The sequence below is a fragment of the Gymnodraco acuticeps genome, unplaced genomic scaffold (assembly GCF_902827175.1).
Source record: "Gymnodraco acuticeps unplaced genomic scaffold, fGymAcu1.1, whole genome shotgun sequence".
In the NCBI taxonomy this organism is placed as follows: domain Eukaryota; kingdom Metazoa; phylum Chordata; class Actinopteri; order Perciformes; family Bathydraconidae; genus Gymnodraco; species Gymnodraco acuticeps.
The window spans coordinates 169,954-196,126 of record NW_022992244.1 but is presented as its reverse complement, the minus strand read 5'-3'; the positions used below and the strand labels follow the sequence as shown (position 1 = coordinate 196,126).

Sequence of the window (26,173 nt, the reverse complement as noted above, 5' to 3'; positions counted from 1 at the left end):
AAGAGGGCGCTGGGGTTAATTACTCCATTACTGGGTGGCTCAGCCAGGAGCTGTTTAAACAGGCCCCAGTCAGCAGGGGATTAGGCCTCATTACTCCAGCTAAAGTTACGCCCACGACCCTTCCCCATTGCCTCTTACTGCGGGTTTGTCTGGCGTTCTGTGGAATATTCAAATTGAGGGAGGAGGGGAAGATATACGAAGGAAAAGAGAGATTAAGACGAAGCAGAGGCAGAAGGACAGGTGAGGGGAAGAAGAGCTAACTGACGGGGCTTAACTCCAGCGGGTCACCTGCATCATCACCTGAGCTCAACCAGGGCTACAATTATCCCCCAAAATGCCTGAGCATAGCAAGATTAGCATCTGAGGCTCAGGTTACCCTCCCTCCCACCGAACCGAACCATCCTCGGCCATCGCCTCCACACCGTCCTCCTGAAGGTGTCTGATGGCACTCGGTGATAATGACGGTGCTTGTTTGCAGGAAGGACGGGCCGTCTGAAATTAGGTCGATGTTTGTACTCTATGAGCGGAACACGATGGGTCAGTTTACCAAGTCCAGAGGGCATGAAATACTTGGGTTTACTGTGACATCTTTGTGAGATGTAGTAGGCGGTTTAAAGTCTGCTCGCTGCAAAGAATATTGTACTTAGGCATCCTTGTTTTCTCTGCATACTTAATTAAAAAAACTAAAAACTGGCTGAATACATCCAATTGAAAATAATCAGTCATTTAAAACTCTGGGTGAGAATTGGATTTTTAAAATGACATTTGCAATGCAAACACTTTTACCGCTTTGTTTTTTCACGTACATAGCGAGGCTGCATAATGAGAAACTCATTTGTCATTCTTTTTTTACCCATTTTTCTTTTCACTTTCTATTGTTAGTAGATTGTCTGTGCTTCGCTAATAGAGGCAGATCTCATTCAGTGTAAACTGCATGGTTTCCTGCAGTGTTTATCGCAGAGGGGGGCCTCCTCATCAAGAAAAATGTCTTCGTTTCCACTAGCAAAAGTTTTGGCTAGTACTTTTCTTTTCTTAGTACCTTCTTGCAGGCCATGTTAAGGTGGCTTAGCCCCGATAGTTGTATCTTTTGCCCATTCTGTTTAGATTTAATGTGGCTTTAGAAAAATAGTAAAAACAACAAAATGATTGGCAAAGACGCGTTTTTCTGGACAGCCCTTTAGTTGTGCGTACTGTATTGGGTTCTTGGTGCAAGAAGAACTTTCTTTGGTTTCTTTTTGTGGTTGTTGATAAACGTTGCCCATTAATTCAATATTTCCTATTGTAGCAAACACATGGTGTTAATCTAACTCAGCAGAAAAAGAGTTGGGTTATTATTAGTTGGTTTTTGATTCACCTAAAGATTCATTTGTACTCATTGGTAAATGCTTTTTATTTTCTGTACCCTGTATTTTTGGTACGTCCACTTTTTCTAAAGCTTTGAAAAAATCTTGAAAATCTTGGAGCTGGGCATGTCTAGCTTGGGGATTTTTTGCGAGCAACGCGACCAACAACCAATCACATGAATCTCTCGCCCCCGACATGCAAAGCAAAAAACCCCGGGGATTTTATGCGAGCAATATATATATATAAACTCCCCAAACAGGCGAAACCCTACCAGTTTCACCCACTGTCTCTGCCACCTCCCTCCATGCCTGGTTCCTCCGGTTTGTATCCCGGTAAATAGTCTGGTCGTAAAGAACCGGGTGATTTGCTACCGTAATTTCTCGTTTGGAATATGAGGAAATAAACTGCGGTCTGGCTCTCCCAGCATACACGTGGTTTGATTGGCTAGCGCTTCTACTGTCAGATTTGCATAAACGGGATTTGATTGGCTGACGCTTCCAGCTCAGCTTCAAAAGTTGAACATTGCTCAACTTTTGAATCCTGGAAATCTTCGCTTCGCTCCCCCACAATGCAGTTCGGCGAAAAGCGAGGCAAAGTGACGTCATCCCCATTCAAAGTCAATGGGCAGAGAAGCGTTGGAAGATTTGTTTAAAGCTGCTGTGTGGACGTACCGTAAGGGGTCGGATTGTTCTTACGGCCCGTCTACACTACAGGCGTCGAAAAAGCTTGAAGCTGGGCGTGTCTGAGGCTTGGCGATTTTTTGCGAGCAACGCGACCAACAACCAATCACATGAATCTCCCGCCCCCGACATACAAAGCAATAGCAATGTTAAAACGAAGTAAACTGGATATAAAATCCCCAAACAGGCGAAAACCTACCAGTTTCACCCACTGTCTCTGCCACCTCCCTCCATGCCTCGCTCCTCCGGTTTGTATCCCGGTAGATGAACAGAGACTGATCATACAGCACCGGGTGATTCACTACCGCTATAATGAATTTTCCCTCCATTTTTTTGAATATGAGGAAATGACCTGCGTAGTCTCTCCCAGCATACACGCGGTTTGATTGGCTCGCTTGTACTGGCAGATTTGCATACACGGGATTTCATTGGCTGACGCCAGCTTCGAGCAAGCATCGAGCCTCAAAAGTTGAACATTGTTCAACTTTTGACGCCGATAGACGCTCGCGATGCTTGCAACGCCTTGCCATGCTACCCACAATGCAGTTCGGCGAAGTTTGAAAATATCCTACGTCACCCCATTCAAAAGAATAGGCGAAGCGTTGAAAGCATTTTTTGACGCCTGTAGTGTAGACGGGCAGACTGAACTGAACTTTTAATGGCTGTTAGGTTGAGCCAAATATTATTTTGCCATAAAACAGGGTAAGTGGCTTTTGGTGTTTTCACTCACAATGACTTAACCTGCATGTTCCTACCGACATGCCTGGGAGGATAAAGACTGCAAGGATGTATTTCAACAAAGTTGCCAATGGATCAAATGGCTAAATAAAGTGGGTGTCTTCCAATTAGAAGAGTCAACTGTGTACTGGGAGAACTAATCCAGGGGGCTTTTCAAAACAGATTTGTGAGAGCATGAGTTGTGGCTTGCTGAACTGTGCACTCAAAGTTTTGTATCAGTGCCCCTTTGTCTTTAGTCCAACCACCTGGAACACATAAGAAAAAGGAAAACGTACTGGCCCTTTTGTATCGCACGTTCACACAGTAGCCACGCAAATCTCTCCAGAGGGGCTGCCAAACACAGTCGATAAAAATCCTATTTCTTATGAGTCCAAATGCTTTTCTTGATTTATGGGACACGCTCGCTCGCCAAACTATGTGATTTAAGTTCAAATCCAGAACAGAGCTTCTATTATATAATTGAGGACAGAAAAATCAATAGGAGCAGCTGCATGTGGCCGCGGCAGGCACGGTTCGCATCCATATTGAGAGTGTACCCTCTTCGATCTGTGTCTGGGCCGGGCTCAGCTTCACTAGCCTAATCACACACGGAGCAGGTCGATTGGAGGACTTAGCCGGTGGCGTTCTCCAATGGCATATGTTAACATGATTCTCCCTCTTGCTCGCTGTTTAAAAAAAAGCTGCACCTGAGATCTTGCCCGTTCAGCGCTGAAAAAAACAGGGATTGTATTAAACATAGCCTGAGGTGAGAGCGAGATTCTCCGCTCCGGTAACCCGAGCAAGTTGGAGGTGGGCGGCTGAGGACAAGAGGGGCAAACAGGATATTTATCCTATTGATTTTCTAAAGTTGAAACAAGAAGATTTAGGGGGGCTTGACTCTTAAAATTCCCCAGGAGCCGCTTCTCACTTCTCAGCCGTGCGGCCGCGAACACACACACGGAGAGCATCCTGCTAGAGAGAAGTGTGAGCGAGGTTTAGGGGCCTTGAGCTGCAAAGCTGTGCTGTGCTGTGGAATGATGTGCCCCAATGTGTGTCAGAGGAATCATTATAGCTAGTGCCGAAGCCCGCCTATGGTGTGTGTGTGTGTGTGTGTGTGTGTGTGTGTGTGTGTGTGTGTGTGTGTGTGTGTGTGTGTGTGTGTGTGTGTGTGTGTGTGTGTGTGTGTGTGTGTGTGTGTGTGTGTGTGTGTGTGTGTGTGTGTGTGTGTGAGTCATGTAGCAAAGTGGAGGTGTGAGCCGACAACAGATGGGAAGGGCTTCAGTATTGCAGAGATGTGGCTTTTGTCTCTCCAGCTGAAGGGAGAAAACCTGCAAATCAACAACGATCGCGCGGTGAAGGAAAGTGTGTGGGAATGTGACTCAGCACACAGGACGTCTGGAAATGTACAAATTAGGATGGCAGGTTCACAGTGCAAGGGCCATGAAACTTTTCGAAATGCTATATTCAGAATGTTACATTTAGTCAGAAATTGTACTTTAAAATAATGATCTTACTAGAAATGACAATTTGGCTCATTTTCAGTGTAACCGTCCAAAGTTTTTTCCTTGACGGAGTTATTTCTGGTGTTCAGAGTTCAAGTGGTAAATCTCCAGTTCAGTGTCTCCTCCATAGGCAGTGTTAAGCCTCCGTTATACTCCCAATGGACGTGTGCATATAGACAGCTGCGGACACCACAGATGTGAAATAGTTTTGTTATACTGTCCACTTGTAGGTCACGTATCACACATGCACAGTCGATCACTACGGTACCACTTTTGTCGCTTATTCTTAAAAGTCCACAAAATACTTCACTACATTCAGAACTCTGCTTCTCGATTGCTCACTCCCGTACTTAGAAAGTTAACTGGCTCCTGCAGCACATTCAATTCAAACTTCTTCTCGCTACATCACAAACTCCCCCTCCTACATCACTGACCTTCACCGTGTCCACTTCTCTGCCAACAGCATCCTCCTGTCTCCCCCCTTTAGGATCAGCCCACTGACACCCCATTGCCCCAGTTTTTTATCCAAATCTAAAGCCTGTCCAAGTACGCATGTTGATTTCCGTTTCAAAAATATAAGATGACAAGGTTATAACTTGGCTCAAAATGGTGGAGAAGTGAACAGTGTTTGAATTTGAGTTCACCATGCCTAGCATCTTAATTTTGAATGTGTGAATAAAGACTTAATCAAAGGTTCCACATTGTTTCATAAATTCACAAAAGTTATATTTACTGCATTAATTACACTGTGTTTTTCTTTGATGCATAACAAACATTACAAATGCATTTCTTTCTTTTTTTTATTGTTTTTATCCATGTTTATGGCCTAGTAGTGTCCTCACAGTCTTTGTTTTATTACTTTCCTGGCGTGTAACTGCCATTGATACTCAATTAGTAGAACAAAAGTACTTGTTGCACCGCATGTCTGGGTGCCATTTACAATAAATCCACAGCGTCACTTTTAAGTGCTCTTTACATTGGGGGATTTTGGGATTACCCAGATCAAATGACCTATGGCTGTGTCAGAGCTTCTGCAACCAAAGACAGTTTGCATCCGAAAGTGCGACTCGACATTTTCATTGGTTGCCCCGGTCCAATGACCCGCCCCCTACTTCGCTTCTTATTGGCTCGGACCATGATATACTTCTTTACTGATTCAGGGTGGGGATGTTTAATGTTCTCCTTGAGCGACATCATAACTTATGCTTATAAAAATGAGGCGGTGGTGGCGAAGTTGATAGGGACTTGGCTTGGCAACTGGAAGGTCACCAGTTCAAGTCCCGGCAAGACCAAGTGCTACCGAGGTGTCCCTGAGCAAGTCACCGTTCCCTACACTGCTCCCCGGCGCCGTTCAAAATGACAGCACACAGCTCCTAACACTAGGATGGGTCAAACTCAGAGAAACAATTTCCCCACCAGGGATTAATAAAAGTCCATCTCTAAAGCATAACGTTATTTTAAAATACCAGAGAAATATTGATTGTAGCCCTAACCAGCCCAGTCCCAACATCATTCATGGAGGTAACCACACCCTAACCCCAGCCTGGCCTAAACCTGACGCAACATCTTCAACACAGATGGCCTCATCCAACCCTGAGTGATAACCAGAACCATACCACGTACAACAACAAAAAGATATACAGCTTTTGCAAGAATAAATTGTCCAATTTCAGTGGCTCTGGTATAATGTTTTTGTATTTTGAAGCATTTACATTACCTAAATGATGTGCTGGTATACCTCAATTAAAAAAGTTAGCAACCAATGTTAAGAGCTTTTGGAAACTCTTACAAGGGCCCAAGGACAAGACACTAAAATAACAATGGCATTGTATATGACGTTTCAATCCAGAACAATAAAAAGCTCTGATGTTTTGTGCTGCATCGTCAAGCAACAACCACATTAACTGCGCTGTAGGTCATGTTGTGCTAAATGAGCGATATAAACAGTGTCTTAATATCCAACATAAAGCATGACGTCGTGATAATTACAGTCAGGCAGGTCTCAGGCCTGCGGGGGGGGCCGTCTGTGCTCTCCAGCTGCTGCTGTTGGACCTCCCGGGTCAGTCTGCAGCCGAGAGTTGTCGCCCTGCGGTCACGACTGGTGACTCCTCCGTCGTGTTCATGGGATGTTCGCTGATCTCATAGGTGGGGAGGGAGGCGCCACGTTAATTGTTCTTTGGAGTGCCCCAGTTATGCCAATAAACGGCACCTCAGTGATGAGGCTAATGGCGAGAGACCTCGTTTGCATAGCATTATCTTAATTGAGCCTGAGGCCTGGCATGAAAACAAGCTGCAGATTATGTTACTGATGGATGGTGGCGATGGTCCGGCGGCAACCATTTACGCGACAGCTATATTAATTAACAGCTATCCAGTTACATGGGCTTTAACAGGGATGAATAAGTTAACATGGTGACTGTGACGGCGGTGGTGACAGGGCTTATGTGTGGAGGAGACACACCAATATGGGATGTGTGTGCGTGGAGAGGCACGCTAAAGAAAGCCTGGCAATGGATCTTATTACCCATTTCCTAAAGGAGGAAACTGAGCCAGCGTTAGTACCAGCCTTTAAATAAATCACCACACAAAGCCTGTACTAATACTTTTAATCGTGAATTAATGACACTCTCGTCGCAGGGAGAAAACCCTTAAATGTTCCAATATGCTCGGGCCTATAATCTTTATCGCACAGCATTTCACGACTACACAATGTGTTGCTCTACGTGGTTACCCTCAGACCAGAACCCGGACCCACACACGCAGAGTGTCTATGGATCCGGGGGGAGTTTAACATGAAGCGAGCCAGTCAGGTAGCTCTTTTGTTATGTAAAGATCTGCAATGTGATCCGGCTGGATAAAAGAGGAGAGAAAAAGAAACCATTCAGATAAGCTTCTCCTCATCAGATGATTAAGGATGCCTTTGCTCCAGTTTCCCCTTCTTAGCATAAGTGTCTGATCAACTTTCAAAAAGCTCATCAGTCAGAGTTACTCCTCGGAGCCCCCACTTAAAGGCCTAAAGATGTTCCTGCAAGATTTGCACCATAAATAAGCTGGCAATCAATTGCCCCAATAGACGACAGAAAACCGTCCGTTACATGATCAATTATATAAGTTTTGTATTGTAACATATTTGAGGACTGGAGTTAATTGTATTAGTAACTTTCCCAGGGCTGCAACTGATATTCATTAGTTTATGATGAGTTATTTTATCTAAAATAAATTCTGTGGATCAGTTGCTTTGTCTGAATAAGCTAAATACATTTTACACAAGTCCCCAACTAACAATTATTATCATTAATTGTTTAGTTTATAAAAGCCAGAAAAACTGAGGAAAATGTCCTTTGGAAGTTGAGAGCAGTTTTTCTACAAATATTCCTCATATGAAAGATATTTAATGAAGAATGATATAAAACATGAAACTATGTCTCACATTTAACAAACTGAAACCAGTTCATTTGTGCAGACGTTGAAGTAACCTTCAGCACAATTTATTTGGGATGAAACTGAGAAAAAGCTGCAAATGTCTGATTTGAGAGATAGGAAAGTTCCTATGTTCTCCAATTTGACTAAATAAGATTTAAACAAAAATTCTGCCATACATGTTGGTTCAGTTTGAGTCAGCTCATCGATAAATGGCTTTGTTCAGCAGCCCTACATCGTTTTTTCGCCACAGTTCTCCAGCTACATTTCACTGGAGGGTTTTTTCTGTCCCTCGTTGACTCTGTGGATGTCACAACTTCCCCTTTGCCGTTGTGCAAATGAGGAATGCAAATGAGAAACCAGAATTACGAAATAGTTTCTTAACAATATGCAGAAGAAGGTCAGCGAGGCGCTCTTGGCTACAGGCTACAATAAGTGAAATTAATTACTGTTTGTGCTGCCATCTAATTGTAGCCTCTCAATGAACAGCTACCATTTTCTCCCCCCTGTTACAGTTTCCCACCTCGACACCCCTTTGCTCCTTGTCAAAACTCTTCCTCCACCTGTCACAGTGTCTGAGTTTTGTGCGCGGTCGCCCCCCTGAAAACACCCCACCCTCCATCCTTACTCCCCCTCGTCGCCCCCTCCCTGCCTCCCCTGCTGCCAGTTTTTAACTACACTCCACTCTGGCCTCTGCTCTACTTGTTACAGCCCCAACACGAGTGCAAACAATCAAAGTCTTTGGGAACGCTAAAATATGCATGGCTATCCGTGACAGACAGATAAAGCAGGGCAATTAGCCACGTAATCCTAGAGCATCGTACGGAATAGTCCGCCTCAGCTGTCCTCCCTCCCCCCCTTCCCTTTACTCTCTTGGTCTCCATTAGTTAAATGTACTCTGTGTGTCGGCTCCCCATCAAATCAAGTAACACTTCCCCTAATTGGCTTATAAATAATACAGCAGGGCCTACATTATAATTTCATCAGTGGTAAACATTGCGGGGGCAGTTTCTGAAGAACCTATCCCTCATTAATTTCTTAATTTGGGTAGATGGAACGGAGGGGAAGTGAGGGAATGAAAGGTGGAGAAATGTGGAGATCGGATGAACGGAGGGACTTGTATCACCTCGGGCGGAGGGAAAGAGAAAAATGTTTACAAAACAAGCAAGGAAAATGCTACTTCTGCTGCTGCTTTTGTTAAGAGATGTCAGATATTCAATCCGGGGGTTTTGTCAGTACTCCTGAGCAATAGGTGATAAGAGCCCCGCCGCCCCCATTTTACACACACACACACACACACACACACACACACACACACACACACACACACACACACACACACACACACAATCCCTCTCCCCAATCCCGTTCGTTGTTCTTTTTTTATACCGACTTAATGAATATTTCATAACGAGCAACATAAATATTCATTTAATGGTTTTGCACATAGTTATTACCGGTATTTCCGCTTTTCTTTTTTAAGAAAACAAAAATACTCATTAGAAATTCTGCATAACCAGGCCCTGAAATCTTTTCTCCCGCTCTCACGCAGACTTGCACAAAGATTATCCAGATCAAATGCTCAGGCGACGCTTCATCAATAAGTCACCAGAACTATTATGAGAATCCTCCCAAAAACATTTGCTCGAAGGTGTCGTTATTTGCATGTGCAAAAAACATATTTATCTATCGGAGCGGCACAAAGTTCATTTTTAATTTCAGTCATCGGCTTGCTAGACAAACCGGAGAAATCCACAAAGGCTCCACGTGTGATGAAATCCCTTTTGTAAAAGGCAATAGGTCTGTAAGCAGCCTTTCCTCCCTTTGGCAGTTAAATGTCACCCAAACCTGCTATTATATTGCATAATGCACTTTTAAAGGAATTTTACATGTCCCGTGATTGATGCTATGAAATATGAGGTGTGAGAATATGACACCCTCTGATCTCTGAAAGACAGATATTAAAGCAAACTCTCAAATGAGCCATTTCCCCCCCCTCTCTACTTTTTGTTCCTGCTGAAATGTGGAATATAAAAGGCACTGAGAGCCCTTCAGCCTTCAAAAGGAAAGTTAAGCGCTTCTCATTCTTGGTAAGATTTTGAAAATGGAGCCACCTGAAGGCAATCTGTCTCCTCTGGAACCTTAACTTGTCACCGTAACAGAGAGCTGTCACTTCACGGTGCCAGGCGCTGATGGAGACAGACATCCATCATCCGCCGCGTTTACGAACACACCGCCTGATGTCTTGCAGGCCTGCTGAAGCAGTATGTTTCACTTAAGATCTGCCGAAAACACGCTCCGGCACCGCCACGAGTGCTTTCTGTTCACTTGTCCCCGTCGTCTTGAAGGAAAGAGAGAAAATAGAGTTCTGAGGCGATACAGAAATAACTGTCCATCAATCACACTCACAGCTACATCACAGGTAGCTCGTTAAGCTGAGACGTACTTAAATCTTTACTCCAGAAAAAGCCCCTGATTTGGAAACATTAGCTTATCAAAAGTTTCGTAACAGCTTTCAATTATGAGCACATGTCAGGCCCAATTCAGATACAATGAAAATCATTGGAGATCCAATATGGCTCGTTCAGACGCCTTTTTTTTGCTTGTTACTTATCAAAAAAAGTTATTTTTGAGTGACTGTCATGTCGTGATAGATCCTTGGTTGTTTTGACGTGGAACAAATATGTTTTTTAACAAATTATGCATAAATCTGCATAGTAAGGAGGTGCCTTTCATCCAAGAGACTGAATCATACGAGCAGTTTTTCCATATGGAAGCATAATTTAAGCAAACTGTTAAAACATGATTAGTATACCCGATAGTCGTTAATATTGAAATCAAGCTAGAGCCAGTCCCCTCCATCTGTGCATTGTTAATGTACTCCTTAGTTATTAATAGTTCGTTTTTGTTAACTCGATTGCAGCCGATCAACTAGGTTTCACATCCTTGAGGCCCCTTAAATTTCATATTTATTGTGCTTTGTTGCTAGATGCAAAACACAGTCGAAGTCTTTCTCTATACCATTAAATATTCATGACTAAATAAGCAACAATCACATTTCTGAAAAAGGCATTTTGTTATTGTCTTTTCAAAGTTAATGCTCAGAAACTCTAGCTCTACGGGGACAGTGTGTCTGCGGTTTGATCGCATTTGCTTTGCAGTGGGCTGAAAAATAAGAAAACACATTTTGATTCAAATGTTGTCTAACAGTGATTGGTATGTGGACGTTTAGGACATAACCTGAGACCAACCGTTAGCTGTTGATAGGGAAAATATGTTTTCAAGACCTTTAACTAACAAATCTGAAAATAATGAAATCACCACAAATAATTGCCACGAGGTGAAACAGGAACCTAAGGGCCCCCCGAGGGTCTGCCCGCTCTGCCTGGTTGCTAATCCGGCCATGGTTGGAGCTTCACTCAATAATTGTTTAGGGTGCATCACCTTACACACGATAAATCATTTGGGTGTGCATACACTATCTTCATTTTTATTTTCATAACATTGAGCTACATCACTTAAAATTAGGGACGCGAAAATCTTTCAAACTGAAGATAGAAGAGGGTTATCAGCCTGACTTTGATTAGTATTATGTAATTATACTGAGACAAACTGGTGTGATTTTTGTTCTAGTTGTTTCTAAAACCCTAAAAAAATAATCAAATACTATTGTATGAGCTTATTTCATGTTTCATCTAAATCTGCGAAAGTAACTAGTAAATAATTGTAGTTTATCGCTGAAACAATAACACATTTTTGACAATCCATTAACTATTGATGAAGTCCTGCAAGCACCAAACATTCTTTTGTTCCAGCTTTTCTGTTATGAGAATTTCTTTTAGTTCATGTTTAATCCAAAATCATTGAACTGTTGGTTGGTTAAAAAAACAGATATAGATCTAGAAACTGATGTCGGAACAGTAAGACTTCAGAAATAATAGCTAAACCATGAAAATCACCATTAGTTCCAGCCCTAGTAATATACGTACCGTAAAATTGTACTAAGTCACAGTACTCGAGTAAATGTACTCACTTCTCATCAGTGAGGGATGAAGTGCTTAACGTCAGAAAAGGTTAAAGCAACCCAGGATCTACTTAACTCCAGCAGGAGGAGAGGAGACGGGAAGCATGTTGAGAATGAGTTTAATTAATGTAGCAGTAAAAAGTGTCCCTCCCTCTCCATGTCCATTCTGCTGTTCAGTATTAGTTCCACTCCAGTGCCCTCAAAGCCGGGAACAAATAGTGACTCTAATGATGGACATGCAACCTCCCCCTTCTCTATCCCCCCCGCACAAGCCCTCTGCTGGTCTCGGGTCAGTGCCCTCCCTCCCTCGCTCTTTCGGCTCCCTGGGGACGGCAGAGTCGGGGGAGTCAACCAGTTAGACAACCATGTTCACCCCATTAGATCACAGAGAGCAGAAGACAACCCTGCATACTGACTTCATTAGCACCAACAAGTTAGGGGGGGGGGGGGGGTTTGCTGTTCAGTTTAGAAGACTTTAGAAACACAGGGGTGGGTGGAGGAGGAGCAGCTGCTGAAGTTAGCATTTAGTTAGCATTCACACTTCTCGTTAGCTCGTTTCAAAGTCGATGCTTTTCTTTATGAAGAAAAAAATGTTTCTACATAGAAAATACGTACAAAATACCCCACATGTGAATGTTTTAAAGGTTTCTCAAAAAAGGACGTTTGCAAAACAAGAGCCTGAATAAACGCCCACCATTAGCCGCCTTTAGCTTAGCGATGTTAACATGAAGTCATGTTGTTTGTTTATAACGTTAGCTTTTTACATCTAGAGATTACATTTAGGCTTCTAAGATTATACATCTGGTGTTAATATGTAAAAAATATCGTACTAAACAAAACGTGCAAGTATCATAAATATGTTGGCCGCAGATCTTATTTTTCTGCTATAATCAAATATCCAATTACTTACGATGCCAACTTTCAGGATAGCCTACACAAATGCTTCATCCCTGCACTACTCTGTAAAGGCACGTCAACACAAGGAAACAACTGGAGATATCAAAAGAAAGCTACCTCTGTGTAGACCATTTCTTCTCTGATGTTTGACAAATTGGTGTTACCTCATGGCGTTTATCATCACAAACTGTGACAAAATGAACAAAGAATCAACAGGCGACTTCTGAAAGCAGCAGGTTTATAACAACATTGTGATCCCACCAGGTGATGCAGTCACATGTCAAGCAGGTGCCACGTTTTACAATGTAAACCGGAATATTCCGAAGCAACAATGAATTGATACTCTTGAGAGAATACGGTGGGACGTATCATGTTCAAAATCAAATCTAAACAAAACAAAAGGAATATCACATGGAATTAAGGAGTGAAAAGGTGGCATGAATGTTTTATGGCAGCCAGCCACTGACATAAAGGATATAAATATTGTATGCAAAGAGAAAAATCCCCCGTTTGAAGTGTTGAGAGCAAAGACAGTGGGAGAGAAAGGGAGGGGAAGCAGGTAATTACGAGTGGAGCTGCACTTTGGCGGATTATTATATTAAAGCAGGAGGAGGATCAACCAAACACGGCTAACCTCTGTAACAGTGCTGGTCTCCACCTATCAGTGACAGCAACATTACAACCTGAAGAGCCACTTCCACTTGACAAACGAAGCACCAAATCCCCAGGCTGGGAAAAAGAAACCCGGCAGCCATGAAGGCACCAAACACCGCTCCTATAGACACAGCTCATTACAAGGCGCTTAGTTTCTTTAGCTTCGCCGTTAAATTGTGCTATTTGGAGAGGTCCGGAAATGGTTATTAAGCCGTTTTAATGAAGTGCTGAACTCAGCTCGTTTTCACCAAAGAGAGGTTAGCTTACAGTTCTGCTGCTTTGGCACAATCAGGAGGATTCAGGCTTTCTTTTGAACTTCTATTGCTTTGTTAAAGAATCTGAAAGAAAGGGTTATGTTAAACATCCGATGGATACCACATTTCACCACAATTAAACCAAGTACACCGTAAATCTACTTTTTTTGCAAAGGTTATAGTTAAGGTTGGGAAACGTCACATGTCAGATTAGCAACATTGGACAAAACCGATCGTACAGAATGAACTGAAAGTGATGTTGAGGAGTGGTTTTGAATTTAACAAAAAAGGAAAAGTCATTTTGTGTTTGTGCCCAGATAAAATAAAGCCAGGAAATCAGTGTCTCAGTGCGAGGAAAACTAGGTGTTATAGTTACACATAAAATACATGTTTTACCCCACTTTATTAACTTGTCTTTTAGCTAAAATTGAGGATACATCACTTGACTCCTTCTTTCTGAGGAATGAGATGTTATCAAAAGCTCTGGCATACGCTAATAAGTGTCGCTTGGGTCAACATTTATGATTATGTCTTGCAAGTATTTTAAAAGAAACAATAGGCATGTTTAAGTCCACATGGTACACATGAGATGATATCTTTGCAATGGAGGCTTGAATTTACTGTAAGATCAGGCTCAACTAACGGCTAGTAGAACTCTTCAAAATCTTCAAAAGTGTCAAGAGTTGTTTAAGTTGATTATCATTATCTTAAATCAAGAAGTAAATCTACTTAATAGTATATTTTACTGGTATTGTTTTCACCCCCTTGCCCCTGCAGCTGTACTAATTAAAACTAATCTTTCCACTATTCCAAACAGGATAATGTGATAAATGATTCACTTTCTAGAAAGCCAGAGACATCCCTTTCTTCCCCAAAAGGAAGGAATCTTCACTCGGAGTCTTGGGCCAGTAAATGCCACCAGTGGGTGAAGAAATGTGGGGTTTAAAAGGAATAAAATGTGGAGTTCCCCTTTCATGTGCTTGGTCCTGTGTTTGGAAGCCGAGCTCTCTCCTCTCCCCTCGCCCCGGGGCAGGCTATCATCTCCAGTGACACCAGAGGGAGGGCGGACCCCACCCCACCTCTGCCGGGCTGCTGATGTAAGGGGTGGGAGAGGCTCTGCCGCCCCCCCCCGTCTCTCAGGTCCACCTTTGATCACCGGCCGTCGACCTCCATGTCTCCAAAACAAGGAGCCGGGGCCGAGAACATGGCGCTGAGCTGCCTTCAGCCGTTTTTCCTCTCCAAATATGAGAAAAGGGTTAATTGTATTTAACAATATACTCTCTACCCCCCCCCCCCCCCCCCCCCATGAGCGCCACCCTCCCCTCCTTGATTAGAATTAGAATCACATCTGGCGCCATGTTCTGTCCCTCATTACTGCTGAATCTCATTACAACGCACTCCCACGGGGGACCGCGCCGGGATTTTAAGCACACTTTTCGCTTTCTTCCTGCCTCTTGCTCATCTCATCCACCTCGCCGCTGCTTCTCTTCTGCGTTTACATTAGCGGAAGTCCTCATCTGAGAGAATGACTGAGCACCACCCTCCTCCTCCCATCCCAGAGCTTGGAAATTGTTTTACAGTGCCAATTAAAGTAGGTATGTTGAGTTTTTTCCAGAGTATGTATTATTCAGAGTGTATTATTTGTTGCATTCAAAAAAAAGAGGAAAAAAAAACTAAAATAGGACTAGCAGAGTAAGTTCCACTTACTTGCAATAAAAACTACACCAAAGGCTCGGAAATAAAGTCAACATAAGGAAAATGAGGAAGCTTATTTATGGTGCCCTGAAGTCCTGCTGAATAATAGAACCCTCCACATATAAGCACGTTTTAAACTTTCTTTCTTTGCATCCTTGTGCAAACACTGACTGGGAATTTATTTTAGAACGGAGGAAATAATATAATCTGTAAAGTTTGAGTCCAAAATGTTTTACCTTAGTGAAATATTAATTTAAAGCCATGGCAGGCAGAATCAGTTCCTCTGGAGGTTATGAGGAAATAAGACTTAGAACGTATAATCAAAGCCTTTTATTTGCACTTTTAAGAACCCAATATAAAGTAATACAAATATGAACAAAAATCAAATGGTAGCAGTGATGTGGACCCTGCGTCAGAGCGGGAAACTCTGAAGGTCGCAGGGAAAGCCCTGAGGTTCCTCTTATCGGTCAGCTCTAGATCATGGGCGAGTCGCAGAGCGTACATGGCCCCAGCAGAACCTTCCTGATCCACTCTGGATCTGTGAGGAGACAACAAGGCTTATTAACATGTAAATAAAGACTGTGTAGCCATGACACAACAATGTAACAACTACCAAGTTCGGGCTTTATATCAAATATAACTACTGATTCTTCTACGTGGGATGTAGTACGTTATTATATCGCAACATCTAGCAAAAATTGTAAAGAAAGATGTCTCCACTTCCAAAAAGACAAACATTGTTTCATGGTTTATGTATATCCTGGTCGCGATAACAGTGTGTAAAAACCGACCTCAAATAAAAGCAACCTTCAGGTGACAATGACAATTTCATATACATTCACTTATTAGGTCAGACAGTAAATAGTAAATAATATAAAAATTAGGACTAAACTAGAATTACGGCCTTGTTGTTTGATACCTAAGCCAACCAGTGAAGTCGCAGTTCACATCCATGTCGTTCCAAAATGCCATGACTTCATAATTTCATGCCATTAGATATTTGTATGAAATCTTTGAGTTATGGCCAAAAACGTGTTTTGTAAGGTCACAGAACCCAAGAGGACAGTTGTGCCAAATTAAAGAAATGTCCTTCCTGACATATCATTCACCGACCGATGACTGGACAACATGATGAAAAAAACAAATAAAGAAGATGGCTAAAATCTGGGAGATGCTTTGAGACAGGAGCTGGGATGATGTTGAATCTGACAGATCTATGACAGATGCCAGAGGGGCACAGACCCGTCAGTCTGTAGCGGTGATAGGCTGGAACGACCAGAGGAGTCCTACAGGGGCTGAAGGTCGATAAAGACCTGGGATGAATGTTAGCTGCCAGATTAAGCCAATTCTCAAACACTAGGAAGAGTGGGTTTTCTTCCTTAACTGTCACCACCGTAATACATGGTTCACGGTAAATAAATACGCTTTTCAGAGTCCAATTATGATAAATAATTGATTTAACGTCATGTATCTTATTGGCATAGTTATGGATCCGTTTTCACCCGATGTTGCGCTCATATGACGACTGATCGTTATGTGCTGAGGACTGATTGAGATAAATACATTTAAGTTAAAGCGACTCATGCTAATCTCCAAGTTTAATAACACTCCTGTGTATCGACTATAAAGACCACAGAAATGATTGACGGATCAAATCAATCAGTCTGGGTTCACACTGTTAAATGGCCTTATGCACTTTAATAACCTGGAACCTATAGTGCAGGCTTTGGATGGAATTATCTATAACACAAGGATGTATCGCCTTGTGTAGTGTATTGATCTTTCCTGTTATCCTGCCAGATACTTTCCATGTCTGGAGTCTTTGTCATCCACACGCTTGCATATAAAAAAAAAATGCCAATTAGAAACTCTGTTGCGCATATACGTGTCTGAGAAATCCTCTTTTTCTGGTTCTGAAAAGTTGGAATAATGAGAGATTCTTGAGAAATGCATGAGACTTTTTGGCTTGTGCATCTGCCCAAGTAGCGAAACTCAATTAGGGCTACGTGTTTATTACAAGTACATGTTTCGCTGTTGTCAAATAAAAGGGTTAGTTTGCATTTTACTTAGAGTTGGAAGAAACTTAAACTAAATTGGGACGAGAATACATTTGTCAAACATTGGAAAGGGAAGCATCAACGGAAAGCAGATGATGAGATAAGACCTGAGCTTTCTGTCCAGTGTGTTTACTCGCAATTTTTAGGATGCAATGTGGCATCAGAAATGTTTTTTAACAAACAGCTAATTTCTTCTACACATTTTCATTCATCGGTAGGAATTTTACGACTGCCTCGAAATCCATATTGTCAAGCGGTACGAAGGCCCACGTTGAAGGTTGGCAGGAGGAAACGGCTGACGGAGAGTCTGAAACTGGAGGTGCGGAGAGACGGAGAGTGTTGCTTACCCTCGGGCTCTGGCAGTCTGGAGATGGTATCCAGCAGGAGGCAGCGTCTGAACGTCAGCTTCTGGCAGGCCTGGTATGACAACACACACCTAGAGGAGAGTGAGAGGGAGGCATTAGAGCTGGCTGCCAGGGACCGAGACATGCACACAGACAAAAAACTAGAGCAGGAACAACGCTGAGGTACACCTGACGGCACAGATTTCCCTCTCAGTGCCCACCGCGCTCTAGCTCGCGAGAAGGCAGAAGCGATGTTTGACAGATGATATTTATGAGACGACGAGAGTGGCGCATGGGTAAATATCAAAAGGTGGGAGGCTTGATTACTGTTCCGCAAAGGTAAATAAACCGTCAAAGAAGGCATTAAGCTTCAATTCATATCCTGTCAGGCACGTAGTGAGGCGAAAGCTAATGTAAAAAAACATCTTGTTAGTCGATGTGATTTTAAGGATTTGATCTCCATACCTGAGCCACATGTGACCGTTTTTACAGATGGCTTGTTTGTGGTCCGAGAAGGGCAGCACCTCCTGACACAGGCTGCAGCGCTCAGAGAACGACTGCTTGTTCATCTTGTTCTTGATGTGGCCAATCAGGACCTGAGGAGGATGATACAGCACACACACACACAGAGTCAGAGGGTGTAAGTGAAGGCATCCAACTTGTGTAATGGTAAGAGTATGAATGGGAGTAGAGCGCTAATCTCGTCAGGGCCGAAAACAAATATATGAAGGGGGATACTAGTCAAATCATTTCTCAGATTTAAACTCGCAAATTCCAAAGAAAACCTCCATATTCTCTGCAATAATAAATTAATTTGCTAGATAATAAAAATATCTAGAATTATAATCCAAAATGTACAAGATGAAGATACAAACATTTATTTTAGGAGCGGAACCACATCGCTTTGTTCAATCTCATCAAACCACTGCTTGCTGTGTATAATGCCTGGAGGGGAGGAACTAATGATAATGGGGAATCAGATCTAGCAAAAATAAATACATTTCGATGTTAGTCTAGATTTTCTTGAACACATTTAACACTTGAATCTCACAAAATATCCAAGTTGTAAATTAATGACTCAAGGCTTGGACATTTTTGGAAAAGTTCTCAGAATATTACACCTCTTTAAAAGCTCCGTTGTTGTTTCTTTAACCTACACTAGCCATAATACACCTTTCTAAAAATCAGAGCTTATCAGCAGCAGAAGAGGCTTTCCGAAGATTGTTGGTATTTTCACCTGATGAATTATACTTTACATAATCTAATATGATTTAAAAAACTTACGGCAATAGCTTCCTAAATAGACTAAAAAGTGTTTAGTGTTTTCATACCAATTTAAGATATGACTGTAGTTCATTACCTTAAAACAGACAAATAAGCAATTAAACCATTATAGGGAGTCTATGTATGTTTTCTGAATTGCAGCCACTGATGCAATTGTGAGATACTGGTAAAGGACACTAAGGGGTTGAATAATGATAATGTGAGTCCCTGAGTGTTACCTCTGAAGCTCTGTCGTTGGAGTCTCTGGAGAGGAACTCCACCAGGCCACAGGTGGGGATGCTGGTGTTCTGAGTAATCCAGGTGTTGAGGTAAACCACGCCCAGCACCTTCTTCATGTTTTCCCTCATAATGTGGCTCTCTACAGAACTGATCCAAGCCTGCACCTCCTCAATCTGCTCCTTCAGATTATCCTTCTCCTGTTTTACTACTTTACCAACAGGCTCACTTTTCTCTTTAGCAGCGTCTTCTCCGTCCGTTCCTTCTCCCTCTTCCTCTTCCCTTATGAAGACTTTGTTCTCCTCGAGTGTTGGTTTCCAGCGGTGATCTGTGGGAGGCTCCTGTAGCGACTGGTAAAGTGTCCTCACCAGGAAGAGCTTTAAACGCCAGAAGTAAGGCGAGTCTACTTCCTGGATCTTTTGATCGATTTCTTCCAGCAGCGATGTCGGAATGCACTTGTTTTTCAAAATTTGCCACCTCACGAGATCAAGCAGGTCAGCTGTTTTGTGCAAGTTCTGTGCGGGGGACTTGAGCAGCAATGCTGCTGCCGTTTCTGGCGCTTTCAGGGTCACAAAGTGCACCTGGTAAGTCTTGCTAACTGGGTGAAAGCCGCCGACCATACCTTGTGAGCTGGTGAGCGCAATGTAGGCTCCGTTGTGGCTCACCGCAATCCCATGTATCTTCCTCCCTGAGAGGTTCTCAGGTCGCAACATGTCCTCTTGATTGAATATCAAAGTGTTCCCTGCAAATGTCGGTGTCAGCTTTTTAATCCACCCGTCTACAGAACATGTGTACACCGAGACTCCGTGCTGACTGATCGCTAGCGAGACCACGGGGAGCGAGTGCAGCCCTGCAACGTGAGAGTTGTGCACATTCAGTCCGGCTGGCGAAATCATGAGCAAACACCAAAAGACGTAGCAGCCGCGCGAGGCTACGATGAGACTGCAGCTGGTCTTCTGGATCGGGTGGATCATCGGCACACATTTGAGGTTTTCCACGGCGATCTCATCGCACTCCTTCCAGAGGATGACAGGGTGTCGGAGGGTGAAGTAGCCCTTCACTCCCGCCAGGCTGACCGGAACAATCTTGACGGGTCCCACCTCGCTGCCCACGATCAGGCCACTCATACGCCGATCGGTGCCGTCATACTCCCACCACGCCAAGTCGCTGGGACGATTCACACCTGACTCGACAACGTCATAAAACTCAACATCTGAAGTTTCTAAAAAAGGCAACACAAACTTCCACAAAACTACGTCGCCGTTTTCCATTAGGACGGCGAGGAGGACCATCTCTATGTTTTCACACGTGTTGTCCGGCTGAACCTGTTTGGTCGTGTAAACGCTCGACCACTCCATCCTCAGAGGGGTTTGCATTCTGAAGCGCCGCTGCAGCTCGTCAAAGTGCAGCAGGGACGTCTGTGGAGGAATGTTGTCTTTTTTGGAGTAGCCTCGCTGCTTTAGCCTCTCGCTATACTTTTTGGTAAGATCTTCTAGCATTTTCCACTCAAGACGCTTGTAACTGTTGTGAATGGTCAGTCTGTGGTCTAGTGTTAGGCAAGCGAGCAGACAGCGCCCGTTAGAGTCACAACCTAACGGAGACCAACTGGCGTATTTCATTCCTTTGTGCAGTCCTATTGATGGGTTCATCGCTCTGTCGGCCAAAAAAAGTTGCCTTATTGTTGGGTCCGGATGTGTAGAGAACTTCTCCATCGCTGCAGCCTGCTCTGCTGATGGTCCTACCTTCAACGTGACAAAAAACCAATGTAAAACATATGGTCAGAAAACATTAGCTAGTCATTTTAGCTGATAAGATAATAAAAAGGAGAGCATAGTCCTTCGACAAGGCTATTCCCTATTTTGCATTGTTAACGAAAGTGAATACTAATTGTTGTATCCTTTATTGGATCCGCTCAAATATGTAATGGTTTCTTCCTTGACCCGTGAAAACTGGACCGGTAGTTTTTCAGTAAACCTGTTGACAAACAAATCAAACTGAAAACATATTCCTCCGGTATCATGCCACTGCCATGGGAACACGATGTGCATGCAGATGGATGATGCAGCACTATCAGCTGACAGATGTGACCTCTTTGGGTGCCATCATCTACTGCTCCCTGCTGTAGCCCTTCTATTTACAAGCAGTTAATCATATCTATAAAATGACAGCTGGAAACAACTCTGCCTGTCTGCCACTGCGCCTAGTGGATTATAAAAATTCAGTTTCATCCACTATTTTTTCTGCCAAGTGGATTTTTTGGAGTGGAGATGAACCTATAAACAATCATGTTTACAAACCAGAGCAGCTGCGGAGACAGATTTACCTCAGCAAAATTGTTTTTCAGTTTCTGTTTTCATTTGTATGTCTTCTCGTTAAATTATCTTTCACTTTAGTAAATAATAAAAATACAGAAGCATCCACCACTGCCAATCTAATAGAACACAAGTGAATAGTAGCCTGGCTGTGTATCTGAGGCATGTTTACACAGGTTGCCTAACAAGTAGACAAACATTAGAAACTCTACTCCAACAGACTTACAGATTTTATTAAGATATAACCTGTAATGGATTTTTGGACACACTAGTGTTACACTCGCTTTAGCAGTGATATTTAAGGTGGCCGAACGCGCTTCAACGGCCCAAAACATTTCCACTTGGAGAAACGTGTGGTGCAGTGGGTTGTGCCTTGGTGTTCGGATCAGGGTTCAGTTCAAACCCCACTGCAGTCAGCAGTTGTGTCCCTGGGCAAGACACTTCACCCCAAATGGCTCCTGCTGGGATTGCCCACAGTATTGAGCAGAGGTGGGAGTAAGTCCTACATGTGCAAGTCATGAGCAAGTCTCAAGTCTTGACCTACAAGTATCAAGCAAGTCCCAAGTCACTGTGATGAGAGTCAAGCAAGTCAAGTCAAGTCATTGCTCAGGTCAAGCAAGTCAAGTCATACGAAATTCTGATGAATAAGCCCAGTTTCCGCATTTAAATCAGTTAAAAGACAGTGGTTATGAAAATGAATTCAACCCACACTATGATCTTCATTACATACACAGTTAATCATTTGAAATCTAATTTAGACCGATGACAATCATATTAGATTCATATGAACCCTAGAACTGCAGACACTATAGCTCGGACTCAAAAAGTCTGTTCAAAAAGGCAGAATTCCAGGTAAGAAAATCACATATGGCATTTTCCATTACACATATTTAATTTAAATTTCTGTTAACACTAGAACCGCCAACAGCGTCAGCACCTACATAGATATCATTTTCAAATCATTTAATTTGTTGCTCTTCATAATTTCCTTATAAACTATTTATAATTGGGATAATTTAGAAATTGCTTCAGTTTATCATCATCATAAGTAACAGATCAAAAATATTCATTTTACAATAAATCAAAGAATGATGCACTTCTACAAACAAAAACAACATCATTAAAACAAACTACTAAAAGTAGATGAACTACATTATTCAAAAGTCTCTCTCTCTCTCTCTAGAGAAGGAAGAAGAGAGAGTAGAGAATAGAAACAGAGAGAGAAGAGAATAGAAACAGAGAGAGAGAGAGAGAGAGAGAGAGAGAGAGAGAGAGAGGAGAGAGAGAGGAGAGAGAGAAGAGAGAGAGAGAGAGAGAGAGAGAGAGAGAGAGAGAAGAGAGAGAGAGAGAGAGAGAGAGAGAGAGAGAGAGAGAGAGAGAGAGAGAGAGAGAGAGAGAGAGAGAGAGAGAGAGAGAGAGAGAGAGAGAGAGAGAAGAGAGAGAGAGAGAGAGAGGAGAGAGAGAGAGAGAGAGAAGAGAGAGAGAGAGAGAGAGAGAGAGAGAGTGCTCTCTCTCTCTCTCTCTATATCTATCTCTCGCTCTCTCTCTCTTCTCTCTCTCTCTCTCTCTCTCTCTCTCTCTCTCTCTCTCTCTCTCTCTCTCTCTCTCTCTCTCTCTCTCTCTAAATGAATCCCTTGGCGGTTCTAGTGTTCATTTACCGTTTTGTCTCTTTGCTTAATCGATTTGAAACCAAGTCTAACGTAGCTTAAACTTAACGTTAGCTTTCTAGCTAACACAACACATGCACCTTTCTCTGTGGATTTTTTTTTTTGTAGTGACGAATGAAGTTGGATGTTGTGGTGGTCGTGTCACTGATCTTTATGCTGCAGACCCGGCATACCGCTGTTCTCTTCTTATTACCGTCATCGACAAAATAATCCTTGAATCCAAACTTGACTATTTTTGGAGTAAAGCTAGCCGCTGCCATGTTAACTGAGACTCCTGCCTTCTAGTGGGTTGCCAGGTTTGCGCGTATGGCGCTATAATCACATTTAGAAAAAACGTAATATAATAATAAACGTAATATCTCAATACAAAAACAAATATTTATATATTCCTTTCAAGTCATCTGTCTCAAGCTTAAGTCAAGTCTCAAGTCATGAATACCAAGTCAAGTCAAGTCTTTTATCAATGTTAGTCAAGCAAGTCTCAAGTCCAAAAACATGTGACTCGAGTTGGAATCGAATCAAGTCATGTGACTCGAGTCCCCACCTCTGGTCTTGAGTATATAAGTTGCTTTGGATAAAAGCGCCTAACAAGTGACATGTAATGTAATGTGCTGCAGCATTTAGAAAACCTTAAACATCTTAATTTGCATGTGTTTTAGCACAATTCAGTTTTTACATTTGCATCGTTTCTAAGGCTGCAGCGCGTCTCATCAAATGGAAATGTTTTTGGGCCGTTGTAGCGCGTTTGGACTACGGATGGGAATGTTTAATCGAATATTCGAAATTATTCAGGCATCCGAATATGGGAATTTGAGTTATGAATATATTTATTGTAATTTCTTTTTTTCTGGGAGGGGTGCCTAAGTTGATTACATATTATCAAATGGAATAATTCAATGTATACGACAGTGCCATAGCCAAGTATGTTAGGTCTAAAGGTGTGTTTTGCTCCACTCACCGGTCCCTCACAGCGGGCAGAGCTGCAGGTGCTGATCTCTCTCTCGCGTCCGGTTATACTTCACTCGCATTTATGTCCAAATCCATTAGATCTAGCTAGTTAGCTAATGATATGGCTGCCGCCTCTCCCTACACGCAGATCACGCAGACTCAAACCTCATCTTATGCCCAAATGCGCTCCGCAGTTACCCCGTTGCGAGGTTCCGGCGCTAACAGTTCACGAGCGTGCAACCTCTTTACGATCAATGGGTTTTACTTATCGTTACTTCACTCTGGTGTTTGATCTTCACTGGAAGATGTACGGGAAGAGTTTGATTCTAATAGGCTTTTTTCAGATTCATCTGCTGTACGCCAGTGTAAATACGTCAAGACAGCCTTTCTGATGGGGAACAGAAGCCCTTCAAAGCAACCAGACTCCTTTGACCAAAACAGTCTTTTCAGCTTGCTTTGGTTAATCCAAATTAACCCTTAAAAGTACGAAAAGTCAAACAATAATACAAACAAACTAATCAACAAGATAGTGGTAGACCAGTGTTTTAAACTTGTTCTGCAAGGTAAACATTGCCTTTTTGTCGATAGTCTGGTGTCTTTGTGAGAGATGGGTGGATAGAACAGCTTTTTGAACAGGTAAACTGTAACACTTCAACTGATATCATTTTGTTTAGGTGACTTTACACAGCTCTAATTCAATACAATCCATGATACTGTTGCTTGTTAGGACAGACTCTAGCCAGTTCATGGAGAATAGCACTATTCCTTTCAAATTTGGAAATAGCTTATTTTACCCTCCATATGTAGGCAACAGATTCGTACCCTGCAGCTGTAGACAGCAGTGCATTGTTTGTTGTTGTTGTTGTATCCTAACACACAGTATCATATGTTGACAGATGCTGTCCTAGTGGCAGGTTCAGCTTCCAGCCTCAATGTTTACATGCTCAAGTCCTATTACATTACATTACATGTTACTTGTTAGACGCTTTTATCCAAAGCGACTTACATACTCAATACTGTGGACAATCCCCACAGGAACAATGTTGGGGTGAAGGGTCTTGCCCAGGGACACAACGACATGCTGACTGGGTTTGAACCTGTGACCCCCTGATCCGAACACCAACGCACTAGTCCACTGCGCCACACGCCTCCATCAACTTCTTCCCTTGCCATGCTAACTTTACAGTGCTACATGTTGTTTCCTTTATCGGACAGTACACTGGTGGATATTTACCCGCATCTTCGTGGCTTCTGTCGGGACGGGGATGGAGGTCCGGTGCAGCGTGAGCTCCTGTTTGTTGCTTTGCACATCACACACCAGCTCAAGCAGCGACACGGAGCTGGTGGTGCTCACAGCCAGGCGGTGATCCTGAGACCATGTGAGCGGCTGCAGCCCGCTGACCGGGGCGATGAGTGAGAGCACGGGGTCCCGCTTAATCGGTACATCCACCGGGCTTATCACGAGAGTATCCTCATCCTCTGGCTCTGTTTTAATCACTACATTTCTAGGCAGAGAAGGCATCGAAGCCGACTGACTGGCAGCCGCCATGTTTTCCCTGCGGAGGAAGTGACGTCGGTGAGCGCGGGAGGGGAGGAAGGAGGCACTTCCTCCGCGGTGTTAAATAGTGCACTGTGTTTGATGTCAACATTAATGTTTAATTCTGGCAGGTCAGACTAATTATCACAGCTGTTTAAACAGTATTAAATAAGTATAACACATTTATATTTGCATCCATTCTCAATTTTAATATTTTGTTTTCTATATTTTTAATAATAATAATTAATAATGTTAGAAATCCTTTTATTGCAGGACTGTTGTAATGGACAATGCATTTAGTAAGGTGTAGGCTACCTGACTAATCTATGTGTATGTCATATTGTGTGATATTGTTTTTTATTTTAAATAACAAATGTGTCAGTTTGAATAACCCTGAAAATGTGCTTTTAACTGAAACCATATATTTAAATGTGCTCCAAGTCAACTGTACTCTGCAAACCAAATATGAATTATTAGGTGGAAACCATGACCAGTTAAATGCCACAGTATATGCAAAATTGTATACATTTTCTTCATCTTTTATTTGCCTAAAAAGTATATTTTGCATAGGGTTAAAATAATCCACAAAATGATGAGAGGGGTCGTCATCCAATATAATTG

The 26,173-nt window shown here is 42.7% G+C and overlaps 1 protein-coding gene across 1 annotated transcript; it reads right to left on the bottom strand.

Annotated features, from left to right (window-relative positions):
• Positions 1-15,502: 15,502 nt before the first annotated feature.
• On the bottom strand, positions 15,503-25,592 carry gtf3c4 (general transcription factor IIIC, polypeptide 4). The gene is made up of 5 exons (XM_034206317.1): positions 25,250-25,592; positions 19,091-20,830; positions 18,054-18,184; positions 17,592-17,680; positions 15,503-15,725 (listed from the first exon to the last, which is right to left on the bottom strand). The coding sequence occupies exons 1-5, from the start codon at positions 25,562-25,564 to the stop codon at positions 15,661-15,663; spliced, it is 2,340 nt and encodes a 779-aa protein (XP_034062208.1). The 5' UTR covers positions 25,565-25,592; the 3' UTR covers positions 15,503-15,660.
• Between the last annotated feature and the right edge of the window lie 581 nt (positions 25,593-26,173).

Coding starts and splice junctions, on each gene's coding strand:
- gtf3c4 (XM_034206317.1), bottom strand. CDS start 25,564: ATGGCGGCTGCCAGTCAGTCGGCTTCGATGCCTTCTCTGCCTAGAAAT. Junction 20,831..25,249: donor CAGAAGCCACGAAGATGCGG/GTAAATATCCAC, acceptor GTCACGTTGAAG/GTAGGACCATCAGCAGAGCA. Junction 15,726..17,591: donor CAGACTGCCAGAGCCCGAGG/GTAAGCAACACT, acceptor GTCTCCTCACAG/ATCCAGAGTGGATCAGGAAG.